Source organism: Aulonocara stuartgranti (assembly GCF_965226115.1).
Source record: "Aulonocara stuartgranti genome assembly, chromosome: 11".
In the NCBI taxonomy this organism is placed as follows: Eukaryota; Metazoa; Chordata; class Actinopteri; order Cichliformes; family Cichlidae; genus Aulonocara; species Aulonocara stuartgranti.
Window position 1 is genome coordinate 20,511,741 of NC_138947.1, and position 14,394 is coordinate 20,526,134.

General features: G+C 39.5%; 1 protein-coding gene across 1 annotated transcript in view; it reads left to right on the top strand.

Moving 5' to 3' along the window:
- Window positions 1-1,147: 1,147 nt before the first annotated feature.
- The window catches only part of LOC309717583 (neural-cadherin), a 145,537-nt gene continuing 132,290 nt past the window's right edge, over window positions 1,148-14,394 (top strand). The window contains exon 1 of the mRNA XM_082552258.1: window positions 1,148-2,678. Coding sequence (XP_082408384.1) covers window positions 1,715-2,678 — 964 coding nt within the window. The 5' untranslated portion in view covers window positions 1,148-1,714. The remainder of the gene's footprint in view (window positions 2,679-14,394) is intronic.

Below are 14,394 nucleotides of genomic sequence, written 5' to 3' on the forward strand. Positions count from 1 at the left end.
AGATTGATTGTTTATTTTCTTAACCAATTGTCAGGGCAAGGGGCTGGAGCCTATTCCAGCTAACACTGGAGTGCAGTGTAAGGTTGTTATAATCCTGAATTACCTGTTAACTTAAAACCTATGTCTTTGGACTTTCATAGGAAAAACATGCATACTCCACACAGAAAACTCAAGCTAGCAAGCCTGTTTGAGCCAGGAATCCTGTTGCTGTGTGGCAACAGTGTTAACCACTGCACTGCCAAGCAGTTTGGCAATGACATTAACAAATTACTACATTTAGTGACACTACAGCAACGTCACAATAGGAGGGATGTTGGGGTTAATGAATGGCTGTTAACACAGGAATTTACTCTTCCTTTTCAAATTGATAATCACTTGTGGTTTTTAGCTATGACCTTTTTATAACCTTACCACATGCTATTACTGTAAAGATGACTGTAATGGTTGCATGAAATTAAAGTTCTCATTTCAAGCCAAACCATAATCTTTCCTAATCACATTCAACTTGTTGTTAGTTGTTGCTTTTTTCTGCTTAACACAAATCCAAACCAATAGAATTACCATATGAATCAAAGGATTAATTATGTTTCAACAGTGATTATTGACAGTTTAAACCAGAGGCTTATGTATCTCATGCTGCAGTATGTTCATAAAGGTCACAACAGATTGGAGGATTTCTTTTGTCTTATAGTGGGAATAAAATTATGTTCTGATAACGATGTGGGGTTACTCCTCAGTTATTGTGCAACTTGATGTAGCAAATGGTTAAGTTAACTTGAGATCTTTTTAATACTTTTTGACGTGTTTCATTTATGAGAAACAAAGCAAACCAACAAATAAAAGTTATTTTAGTTCATTTGGAGAAAAGACTATCCCTTTTTTATAATGGCCTGCTGAACCTGCATCAGCGTGTGTTGTGTAAATCTGGTAGAGATTATCGGGGTCCTCAGTTTTGATTGAAAATCGTCTCAAATTTGCCATGGCCGTGATGAGAAAGGTTTAACGTTACCCACAAACCCCACCTCCCTGTTGGTCCCTTTCTCTCTGCTCTCTTTCCCCATCCGCTGACTCAGCCTGTCAGTGGGTGGGTCTTTCATCCTGTCACTCAGTGCTGCTCCCGCTTCGTGATTAGTTTCTCTCTTCCACGCTGGTAGGCGGTGCCATCAGATCCACATGGAGGCAGTTGGGTATCTCTGTGCCCGTTAGTCTATTCCATCCTCCAGTGGCGACGCTCCAGACACGCTGGACCAACTTGGAAATACTGCAGCTGGACTAAGAAAAATATGCTCTGAAGACTTGCTTATTTTAATAATACTTTTATTGCTTAATCCATATTTTTTCAATAGCAGTGGGGAAGAAGACCTATCTTATTTGCGCGTAAAAGTCTCTTGTCATTTCATTCTTAATTAACTGGAGAGGAGAGCGCTGAACGATAGTGTTACTGATGTTTTCCTTGCATTTTAGATGGACTTTGAGCTCTTCTTAGCAATCACATTTACCTGTGACAATTTAACTGATTTACAAGTTAAACTGGCATAATTTATGGGAATATTTAGATTATTGGATTTTTTTTCCTTGGGGAACTTTGCGCTTTCCTGGAGATAACTATTCTTTTTTATGCGTAAAATCTTTTTGTTTGGGTCATTTTAAGAAACAGAGACCCGTTAGCGAACACTTTGCTATCTTGTGCAAGTGAAACGGGTTTGATGGAAACATGACCAAAGCCGTAACTGGGCCGGTTATCCTGCACACCCTATGCCTGCTCCCGCTCCTGCTGCTTCACGTCTCACCGGTGTGTCTGTCTGCGCAGCACGGACATCCAGCGCGCTACTTCGGCCAGATAGCGGAGAACTCTCCAGCTGGGACGCCAGTGGAAGGGGTGGTAATTTCTGTCACAGCTGCAAACTGCCCCGGTGCGAACCTCACTGCCAGTTTGAAGGGAGATTACGCGTCAGATTTCAGACTTGTTCACTACCGCGGGCATCGGGTCCATCGAGCGCAATTATGTTTGGTCTCCGCAAAAGCACTGGACCGGGAGTTTATAGCTATGTACGAACTGATGGTGGAGCTGCCAACTCGGTGTATGAGGAGACGAGCCATCGTCCAGATTGAGGTGTCCGACAAGAACGACAACATCCCTCTGTTTACCAGCGGGAACAAGACGATTGAAGTAGATGAATTAACGCCGCCCGGAACCGAGCTGGCTCGCTTTGACGCAAAGGACGGTGACGCGGAGAGCAATGGACATGTCACTTTTTACGCATCACCGGACTTGTACCTGCTCCACGTGGATCCACAAAACGGACAAGTGAGCCTAGCAGGATCTCTCGCTGGATTCAGCCAGGTGACTTTGCGCATTTACGTGAAGGACGGAGGAGATTTAGCACTGATAGGTGAGCCGGTGTTCTTGCGCATCAACGTCCGCCGGTCCAACAGAGCGCGACGGATGCCGCGGGCTCTGTCCGAGGAGCTGACCTACACAGTTACCGTTCCGGACCACGTCAGAGTTGGCGACCTAGTGTTCACAGTTCCTGACCAGAGGTTCGATCAACGGTGGTTTGAAGTGATATCCGAAGCCGACTCACCAGTCCAGATCGAGCGGGATTCGGGGCGTTTGTACCTGGCGCGCAGTCTGCGAGAGCCCGCCGAGGTGGTGGTGAAGATTCAGAGCCTCCGAGGTAAGAAAATTCTGGTTTTCTTTTCGTGCGTAAAAGCGCAAAGAAAGCCAGACTTACCTGAAGATTGTCATGCTGGCTTAGGAGGCTGGTGTCTACCTTTGGATGTTGAAGTAGACGTGGTACTCAAAGTGTATTTTATTGAGTCTTAGCCACATATCTCTTTTTTAAAATTTAAAAGTAGGGCCAGGAGTCAGCAAGGTAAAACCAAAGTTAGTAATCGTAATGTGGAGGAACATTACCTTTTCAGTACCTTTTCTAACAGTTTCAGCAATAATTTCTCCCTAAAATTATTGCTGAATCTTCCTTTCAGAATTGAGTGGTGCTCATTCATTTAGAGAAGTTTGCGCGCGTGCTTTTGTATGTTTTGGCTTTTTTCCATCTGAGTTTAAATCGACCTCAACGGTCACTTTCCACTCTTTCATTCATTCCTTACAACACTCCACACGGCACTGCCAAGTGTGTGTTTCTTGTGTGTGCGTGTGAAAGTCTGTGCGAGTAAAATACACAGAGTGAGATTACTGTTGCCAGTAATTTGTTAAAGGACAAACAGAACTGAGAGCGAGGTGAGGCAGAGTATATACAAGTCAACACACTTCACACAGAGATTTTACTTTTAAAATACAGTTACCACACACACACACACACACACACACACACACACACACACACACACACACACACACACACACACACACACATACATCCACGTGTTGATAGTTCTCCAAAAGGAAAAAAACTGGACTGCAGCTTATTATTTAAATGGCAAACAGCACTTGTACAGAATTTGTTTTGCTTACCAGCCTTTTTAACAGCACCTTTATTAGTTAGGATTCACAAGGGTTACACAGCCTGAACATAAAATATTCATATATCCATGATTTCCAAAAGACTAATCCAATCTGCCATTTCTGTGGTGAAGGTTGGATTGTGATATGTAGCAATAACGACCTGGTTAAAGGACGGCTTTTCAAACCATATTCACATGGTCGTATGTGTGCCACTCTTTCATCATACATTGCCATGGTTAAAAAAAGATTTAGATATAAGCTTAGAGGCAAAAACTTGTTTAAAATAAGCTATGCCTTGCATGGTTTTGTCTCTTTTCCTGCAATTACAGGTGAGCTTACAAGCTTATTTCGGTTGTAGCACTCTTTAGGTCAAATCTGCCTCTAGGTTTTACACAATTATGTGTTTTCACGCCCAAGTGCACTGTGTTAAAATTTACGTAAAACAAGTTTTGTCTTTATAAGTATTGCCATAGTTTGAGTAATAACTCAGGAAATTACAGAAAGATCAAAGACCTATTTAAAGGAGTTTAACAAACTACAAAAAAGAAAGACATTTATTCTACTTTACCATCAGCGATGAATATCAGCATTTAAAAAGAACATGTTTTCTACCTAAAGACCAGTTCTTACTTAGGAGTCTTCAAAAATCTGAAGCAAGCAAAGTCAAAACTTGGACAAATGAAAGCTGTATAGCCTAAGAAATTCTACTTAGGCTTTAGGTGAAATATGGATGTATTAACCCTTAACAAAACTCACCCAATCCCAGCAATCTGTCAGTCACAATCTCCCCACCCCCAAAGAGGCAAAATTCTCACATCTGGTGCTACACTCACTTAAAACCAAGAAATATTTAAAAATAGTATTAAATCTGCTGGTTAACATATTATGAGTCTGAAATGTGTTAGTGTCTTGCAGCTCTGATGTGTTTGACAGGATGAAATGACATCCAGATGCCAATGTGCTCATCCTACTTTGCAAAGTCAATGTTTAATCAAAAGACTAAACTCTTCACTTCTGGATGGTGGTGGTTGTTCTGGCAATTCGGTGTCCTGGTCAGATCTGGTTAATCAGTTGATACAAACTGCATCTCCGATGTTTATTTGTAGAAATTAGTTGTGTTTGCTCACCTGGAGATCTCCCAGGTCTGAACACACAAGTCAAAACAGATCCAGAACCTCAGACAGGAAGCAGTGTTTGTGTTAAAGCAGACTGCCGAGCTCAGATTGGCTCTGGTTTGTGACTGCAGAGAAAGAGTGTGTGATTTGGTCGACACGGCATTGAGCGTGTTATAAACTGGCCGGCTGATTGAGGCGAACTGTCTTTCATCGGCTGTGGTTGCGATTTTGATCTGTGGGAATAAGGTCTGGGCAACAGCAGTCTGGTGGAGGCAGTGCATTCGTCTTTGATTGGTCAGCTGGCTAAGCAGATGCTGTTTGTGTTTAAATAGTTTGCAGTTGGAAGTTCCTGACTAATGCTGGTCAAACAGGGAACATAAGTTTAACCTCTGGATCTGCAGATGAGTCAGTTCAGTTCAGTTCAGTTCAGTTCATTTTTATTTCAAACATTTCAAACATGTGCCTTCACAATCATTACAAAATATCATTCCATTATTTGTTTGAAAAGGAGTAGGCTGAAGTATTTACTTATTTGTCCCTACCCCCTCAAGTTTTACCTCTCATTCATTTAATTTTTTTTGTCTTAAATTAAACAAACAACATATGAAACATATGAAACATATGAAGTAAAACAAAACATAACATACATAAATCAAAACAAGAAATTAGCAAGCCCCACCACAGTATAGTTTCTTTCATATGAAAAATACAGAATGTGTATATTTGCAGATACACAAGTTATGGAAAAACAACAAACCAAAACAAAACAAAAAAACAAAAAAACAACCAAAAAAGAACCGCAACACCATTACCAGCAACATTACCGTCCTGGGTTAACCCCGTTTTCTTCATTCTTATACTTATTTAAAATTAGGTTTTTATATTTTACTTTAAACTGTTTTATGTTTTGACTGTCTTTTATTTCTTCTGTTAGACTGTTCCATAATTTAACTCCTGCAATTGAGATTGACATAGTTCTTAAAGTTGTTCTAGCACTTTGTATTTTTAAATTCCATTTCCCTCTTAAGTTATACCCACCTTCTCTTTCTATGAACAATTTACAGATTTCTTTGGGAAGCAATTTATTTCTGACTTTATACATTATTTGCGCTGTTTTAAGCTTCACCAAGTCTTGGAATTTAATAGCTTGCATTTTGACAAAGAGTGCATTTGTATGGTCCCTGTACCCTACATTATTTATTAATCTAATGGCCCTTTTCTGTATTATAGTTATTGTTTGTGTGTTACTTTTGTATGTGTTTCCCCAGACCTCTACACAGTAGCTCATATATGGCAGTAGTAAAGCACAGTATAAAATGTGCAGTGCTTTCTGATCCAACATATGCTTTGCTTTTCCCAGGACGGCAATGCCCCGTGCCAATTTCCCCCGAACATAAGTAATGTGTGGCTTCCAACAGAGCTTGTGGTCAATGATCACCCCAAGAAATTTTATTTCATTTACTCTTTCTAAATATACATTGTCAACACATATTTCTACTTCGATGTTTTTCTTTTGGTTTCCAAACAACATAAATTTGGTTTTATCGAGATTCAATGATAATTTATTTATATCAAACCACTTCTTTAATATCATTAATTCCTGTGTGATCATTTCCAAAACCTGTGGCAACTCCACACCTGAACACAGTATATTTGTGTCATCTGCAAATATTACAAACTTTAAAATCTCCGATACTCTGCAGATATCATTTAAGTACATAATAAACATTTTTGGACCCAGTACTGAACCTTGAGGTACTCCACAAGCTATATCCATCAAATTAGATTTATATTCATTTATTTGTACATATTGTTGCCTATTCCCTACATAGCTTTTTAACCATTCCAAAACCACTTCTTTTTCCCTGAAATCATCAAGTTTACATCTAAATTATTCATTAAAAAAAAAAAATCTAACAATGATTCATCAATCAATAGTATTTTTTTAGTTGAATGGATCAGTTACTTTTAGTCAGGCAGGATTTCTGACTAAAATGTGTAACAAGGACCTGAAAAATTAGCTTGCTTTAGTTCAGAAACTCAGAGAAAATCAAGTTCTGAATTTGCAGATTGTAAAAAAAAAAAAAGACATAAGATGTGAATCACAATTCTTGCAGTCCCACGTTCTCCTCACTGCCTGTATATAATAAATTACAGACAGATGTCAAGGTGTATGTTCCCCCCCCCCACCACCACCACCACCACATGCACACGCACAAACACAGACACGCACTGGTCTCTCTTACTCCTTGGCAGGATGTCCATCACTGCAGATAGCAGTGACTCTACTGACTCTACTTTATCCTTGACTGTTTATAAATCTAAACACATGATAACAGCTGTCTTTGTTTCCTTACATGTGTCGTGGCCATGACTTTAGTAACTGAACAAATTTCCTCTACGTAGGCAAAAAAGAGAGCAACGGAGTAAATAATTTTGTGGTGAGGTAAAAGCTGGTAAATCTGGCAATTTTTAGCCAACAGTCTTTTACGTAACACATCTTTAGGTCTAAACAACAGAACAGATCCAATGCCTATGACTTCCACTTGTGACACTTGTACATAAATAATGTCTTCAATGTGAGCATTTGCAGATTTAAAGATAAGACAAAAGCAATACTGATGATTTTTAAATATTTATTGTTTTCGGTGATTGTTTAGTTAAGGTTTAAGCACAGGTTAGGTTTGGGCCTCGAAAACAATCTGTTCTTCTGTTTATTTTCTGAACTCCACTGAAAAGACCACAAGAACCTAGCCATAAAAATCAGTCATTCTAACCCCCTCCATAGCCAGTATACCCAATATTGTCATGTTTTGGTGAAGTTGTTTTGAGTTTTTGTAGATTATTGCTATCAGGAATTGACTAGGACACAAAAATATCCCAGATGTTTGATCAAAGGTTGTTTTAGTAGAGGAAAATACAAGCTCTACAGGTCTATGTCATGTTATGTCAGCTGGATTCAGCTGGCATGTTTTCAAAGAATTTTGTATCACTCTGTAGCATTCTACACTTTTATTGAAAATCCTGCCTTTGAGGTCTTTTTTACACTTTCACTTTCATATCAATGCTTTACACGACACATACTGCAAGGTCTTATGTTTAAACTTAATAAAGATAAAGGTATGTCAGTAAAACTACTTGTCATTATTAAGAGAAAGAGCCCATATAGATGCTGTGAGGCAACTTGACAGGTTAAACCACAATAAATAGCGATAGCATGCACGTGGTGTGTGTAGTGTGTAGTTGTCTGCCTCTTATAACTCCAGTGATTTTCCTGCAGCTTGAAATCTTATGTGATCTTGTCAATTTCATGAGTCCAGCAACTAACCACTCTTACTAGATTGTATCATGTCATCTCAACAAGAACAAATTAAGTTGTTGAATTTCATACAAATCCTACATGATTTGGTTACGTTCAAGATAGAAACATGACATTCTTGTGTTCAAATTACAAGGTAGACTTTTAATGTAACAACCACCCAATTTACTTTTTTTGGTATACCGAAAAAAGTAGAGGCGGCTGCTCGACTTGACTGAGATGGATGCCTTCCCGTGCAGTGTCGCAAGATTTAACATTGCTATATTATTGACTTACTTCACTAGAACATGATATGAACAATTTAATCTACCCATGCATATCATGTAGTTTCTACACTAAATAGTTACACTTAACTTTAAAGCATGAGGCAATTGTGTTAAATACACGCAAGATGCTTACATAAATCCAAGAGATGGCCAATCCCTTTTTTTCAGTGTAGCGGCAACAATAACAGTCGCCTCAAGGTGACCCAACAATAATACAACCCTACAATCAAACAAGCCTATATGAGCAAGCAGTTGGCAGTGGTGGAAAGGAAAAACTCCCTTTTAACAAGAAGGAATTTTCAATAGAACCAGACTCAGGCTCAATTTTCCTTTTTAAATTTTCCAAGCAGCATTCTTTAAGAATACCCCACTTATTGGAATTTATTATTGGTTATTCAATAAGAATACTGGGGGCTGAATTCAGACGTCATAAAATGTTGTCAAATCTTGGAAAAACAAGCATACTTAAGCACGAAACAGTGAACATGTGAAGTAATCAAATGTGAACGCAGCAAGAAAACCAACTGAAATTAGCGACTATGACTCAGACAAACTTCCCAGAGTGCATAGCCTCTATTTTTTAACTGTCTCATTAACTGTAATAAATGTGTTTATTTGCATATTTAAATGAGAAAATCTTTCCTGTTGGCTGCAATTAATGCAGCTGCCTTCACACCGACGGGCCTGTTCCCTCATTAAGCTGCAGCTCTACTGTTGTTAACTGTTATTAAATGTTTTAGCCAAAGTGTGTTTGTGTCACACACACATACACACATACACACATACACAGATACACATTGTTTCTCAAACATGGTCCTGGTCTGTCAGGATTTTCTACAGATTTTCTGTGCTTGGCAGCCCTGAGGTGACAAACGTACACACACTCATACACACCTATACACACACAACTCACACACACACACACTCATTTTTTCCCCCTTCTGTTTATTCTATTGTCTTTATTTCTGGATTTAGCCCGAGGCCGGAAGCAACCTGCCACAGCGCCACATGTTTGTGTGAATGTGTGTTTTGTAAGACGCCAAACACTATGGGACTGTGTGTCCTCGAGGCTGCTTAGCATCAGAGTGATTGTGTGTTTGTCAGTGCCACATACATTGATCACAGTAGTCTCGATATCTGTGTGTATTTGTTGGTATTTTAGTGTGTGTGTGTGTGTGTGTGTCTGTGTCTAAAGTGCTGGAGGATAAATTACTGTGACCACATGCTGAAGCTCCCCAGAATGACCTTTTTAAAAGGCAACAAAGCAGCAACACACATAAATAATGGACTGGATTCACCATATTGAACATTTTTACAGTTTGTAATTGCACAAATACTGAAGCTTTATGCATTCAGATATTTGAATATAGATTATTGATTCCAAAATCCATCCGTTTTTAGCTCAAACGTGTTATATTCAGTTTTACTTTTGGGATGAATTTTGCCAATATAACAATGATGCTAATGTAAGTTTTAGTACGTGCAATTGTTTTCAGAATGCTTGAAGCTAAAATGGTTCCTTAATTCTTAGCATTCATTAGCTTCAGTCCGGTCAGCATTCTAGCTGTATGAAAACAAGAATATAACCTACTTTTAAGGCTATAAATCATCATCATAATATATCATGGCTGTAATAAAACTTGGAATCTCAGTGGATAACTACATGGACCAGAGACAGTTTTTTCTTTTCCGTTCCTCTTTGTCTGTCCCCATTCCACTTTTCCATCACTCTTCCTCCCCATTGTTTCTGTTTCTCTGTGTTGTCCTAATAGCTTATTGACAGCCAATCAGCTGTACCCTTGGGCAAGACTGCTCACAAAGGTCATTTAATCTTGACTGGACCAATAAATACACACCCAGTGCAGCAATGTGGAATAAATGCATATACAGTATGGAACTTTATTTATTTATTTTATTACATAAAGTTCTTCAAACTGTTTTGTTGTTTCAGAGACATTTTGATGGTTGTAATTTAGAGCAAATTCTGTCAATATACATTTTAGAAAGTTCTGTGCTAACCTGGGGGTCAGTAAAGTAAACCCAGTGCAGAAGTACCTTAAAGTGCAATACCACTGAAGGCTGCTAGTGTATGATTTCAAAGCGTCACTGGCTCCAAAAGCGTCGACTTCGCTTACAGCACACCGAATCAATATTTTCCACACGTCATTATGATGTCATTAGCTAAAATGAATGCTTCCTACCAGTGTCCTGGTGCCCTCAGGAAAATAATTCTGTCAATAAGTAGATATTCGGCTTCAATGTACCATCCAGCAACATGTCAGAGGGTTCGTTTGACTGAGAATTCAACTCAAAAACTCTGAGATTGCCAGCCTGCTGCTTGACAACCAAGACGGCTGTGTTTTTACAAATTAGTTTTCACTGTCAGCTTCTCTCAGAACTGAACAAAATGGATCAACTAGCAAACATTTGGAAGCTTTTTTTCATTGTATGTGACACTGAACTGAATATAAATAATAATTACATATTTTCCTTATAAAGCATTCTGATTCTGATCCTCAGTATCTTTCAAACTAAGTAAGACAACTTATCAGTAGGGATATGGAGCATTTCATAATGTAGTGCAGTCCCACTACATATGTAAACCACCCCAGGAAATCCTCACATACACATTTGTCATACCTCTATTGCCCAGACTAGATTCGCTGTTAGATTTAGTGCATATCCACTGTATCAAAGCACAGTACATACTAATGTATGTTCTCTGTCCAATAAACACTCACACACACACACATACACCAATAGAGCCAAGTTTCAGATCTTGAGAAACTTTCATCTGGGTTAATTAATAACATAGTTCAGAGGACAGACACACATACACACACACAAGCTGCAGGCTTGATCACCACTTTGCTCCACTCAGGGTACCACAGGAGACGTGTATGTGTGCATATGACATTCTGAGGACCACACACACACACACACACACACACACACACACACACACACACACACACACACACACTCATGCTATCCCTCTCTTTTTTGCTGTTATCTGCTCAACTCTCCTTTGCCATTCTACAGCTCTTTCTTTGACCTTTAACATTTCTGCTGCTGACCCATCATGCATAACCTCATTTGAAAACCTTTTGGAAACAGTTGGGTTCAGAGTTAAAGAGAATGTATGTAGCAGGAAAAAGGTGACCTCCTTTGCCCATCCAGCAATGTACTAAGTGTATGACACAGTAATTTTTCATCAAAAAAAGGATGCAAATGCATATAAAACAGGGTCTGGGATGAAAACCGGAGAAAACAGTTTCCTACCCCACCCCAAAATATGTCTTGCATAACTGGTACTTCATATTTTGTGTTTTCTGTCCAGTACATAAAACAACCTACCAGCGGGGCCCAAAAGATGAATCCTTCTGTCAACATGAGTGTAAGATTTGTAGTTCAAAGTATGGCATCTTGACAAAACTAAAATATTTGGAGAAATATTTACCCCTGAGAAAATTCTTAAGCATTAGTTCTTCGGAAATTAAAGCTCTTGTACCTCAGTTTGAATAAATAGGGCTGGTAGGGAAGCTTGATGTTTGTAAGTGCTGGTCGACAGATGTTTTTTCTAAGAAAATAAGACCATAACACTCAGTAATAACGACAAGACTTGTTCAGATGAAGCTTCGGCGTGTGAGCAGGGATTATATAACAGAAGTGAACAGCGACGTCTTTTCTCTCCGGTTTAGTCGAGCTGCTCTTCTCGCCGTCCTGCACCGACACACAGTGATAATACAAACTGACTTCCTCCTCCCCTCTGTCTCCATCTCTTGCCCTGCTGAGGGATGGAGGGATGAATGAAGGGATAGAGAGGAGTAATCTGCAGTCAGACTCACACTTCCCCTTCAGTAACTGAACGGCAGTGTTTCCTTCGGAAAACATCAAAAAACAACACCCTGTCTGTGAACCTACACACACACAAACTAAAACACACATGCAAACAACTGGACAGTGACCTCAGCTGTGTGTATATGTTGGTAGCATGTATATGTTGCACATCTGTCTTCTCCATGTTAGCTTACTCCCCCAATGCAAACTCAGGCACACACACATACGCACACCCTCGGGGTTGTTACACATCATTGTTTGTTCATGTGTGTGCGCTGACGTGTCCCTGCTAATTGCCTCTCATCACTTTCGGCTGATGCTGTTCTCTTACAGCTCAGGAGGGAAACAGACGGGGGGATTGATAATGAGATGGATGGCGCTGCTAGTGTGGCTGAAAATTCATAGGGTATAAATTAACAGAATCCGACAGCTACCGAGCAAGTTGATAATCAGCCTGGATCCTGACGTATCTGTTTCAACTTAAGACCATGTTACCTGATGAATGACCTATCATGCAAAATCAATTAGAAAGTGAAACTATGCAATGACTATTAAGAACAGAAGTCACTGTGTGTTGGTAGATGGATCTGTGGCATCTGTGTATGCTTTGAGTTAAAGGTACACTCAGCGAGTTTTTTGTTTGTTTGTTAATTTAATAGAAAAAAAATAATGTGTTCATAAATGTACACTGTTTAGTGTGTAATTACATCTTTCAACAAACTGATGCTTCCTCATAAGCTTAGAATTAACGTCTTAAAAATACACAGGAACGAGTGACGGTCTGTGGAAGCTGCCATCTTGACTACAGTGGCTACAGTGCTATTTAGCCTAATTGCATTTAATGCATGTGGCTAGAGATTGGTCACATATTTAGAATGCCAAAGGTAATGGGACAGATAACTTTTCATTTGTGTGCAGTGTCTGCATTTTCAGACTTAAGATATTTTCATAGTTCATATGTATGTTTTATTATCTGAGAAAGAGTCCCCTTTACCAATTAAGTAAAAACATGAAGAAAAGAGACTATGTGACTGGCATCTGAAAAAAATGTCATCCTTTTCCTCCTCACAATAAGCCTGAAGTCCAGGCTCTAAATGACAACAACAACAGGTGGTTATAAACTTGATGATGTTGGCTCCCATTAAGGCTGCACCAGTTTTTCTTTTAATAGAACTTACCTATCATCAACCATATGTCAAAGAAGCATTGTTTCCTCCTCTATCTGCATAAGTAAACTGAAAGCGATATCTACAAAGTAGCAGGATGAGAGAAGTCACTCAGCATGGAAGTGGTGAGAGAAACTTTTTAGAGTGATGAACTGTAGACTTCAATGATGTGTCAGTTTTATCCAGCAGCAGTTTATGACCTTCACTGATCCCCGCAGCATGAAGAATTACGTTTAAAACCTTAGCGTCTCCAGAGTCCTGGTCTGTCCATCAATCTTCAGCATGACACTCCTCCTCCTCGCTTTGTCCTCCTCATCTTCGTCTCCCTCGGGTTCTTATTCCTCTCACCCCTCATGGTTGACCCCAGGGGAGATGGTTTCTCTGTCCGCTTTTTGGCTCACTCTTCCTCCGCTTCAAGTCAAGGTCGCTGTGCTGATTAAAAAGTATACTCTCCACTCAGCGCCTTATCAGGACTGAACTCGTCTCTTTAGGGGATCGGGGCAGAAGACAGAAAGGAAATGGTAAGGCCTGTTCTCACCACTACTACTGTCATTTCTCTGGGCAACAGAATTTTTTTACACATTGCATGGAGCTCTTGGATCTGAAATGTACTCTTTATATAGTATAGTATTATCTACTGTAGATACATATATGCCTAGCTATCTTTCAAGAGGAATGTTTGTTGCTCTCTCTGTAGCCATTGTAATTACTCACAGAGAAAATTACTTTGTCAGTAAGATAGAGTTATTTTGTAAGTGAGGCATATGGAATTTGTCCATGTTAGTAATTTTAAATATGTGAACATAAAATCAAGAAATTATGCCCTCAAATGTAAAGACCACACTCTTTAGAGGATAAAAAAAAACTGCCATGGAAAAAGATCTTTTTCAAACAACCAAACAAATAGTTCCTCTGGAGGAGCAGCAGCAGCAGCAGCAGTTCAACTAGTGTGCTTTAGGAAGAAGAAGGGCTTTCATTATGGCTTCATCTGCACACACGAACACACACACGCACACACATCTTGCTTACTTGCTGCTTATCACCTCTCGCTAAGCCACAGGAGTGAAGATATTGGGGACATTCAACATTTTCAGGAGGCAGTTTCGTTTCCAGCAGTAAAAGCAGGATTTTTCCGCAGGTCTAAGCAAGAATTGCAGTGAACTTCCTGTCACCCCCACCCTCCCTTCACCCTTTACATCTACTGTTTGAGAAGCTTCTCCCC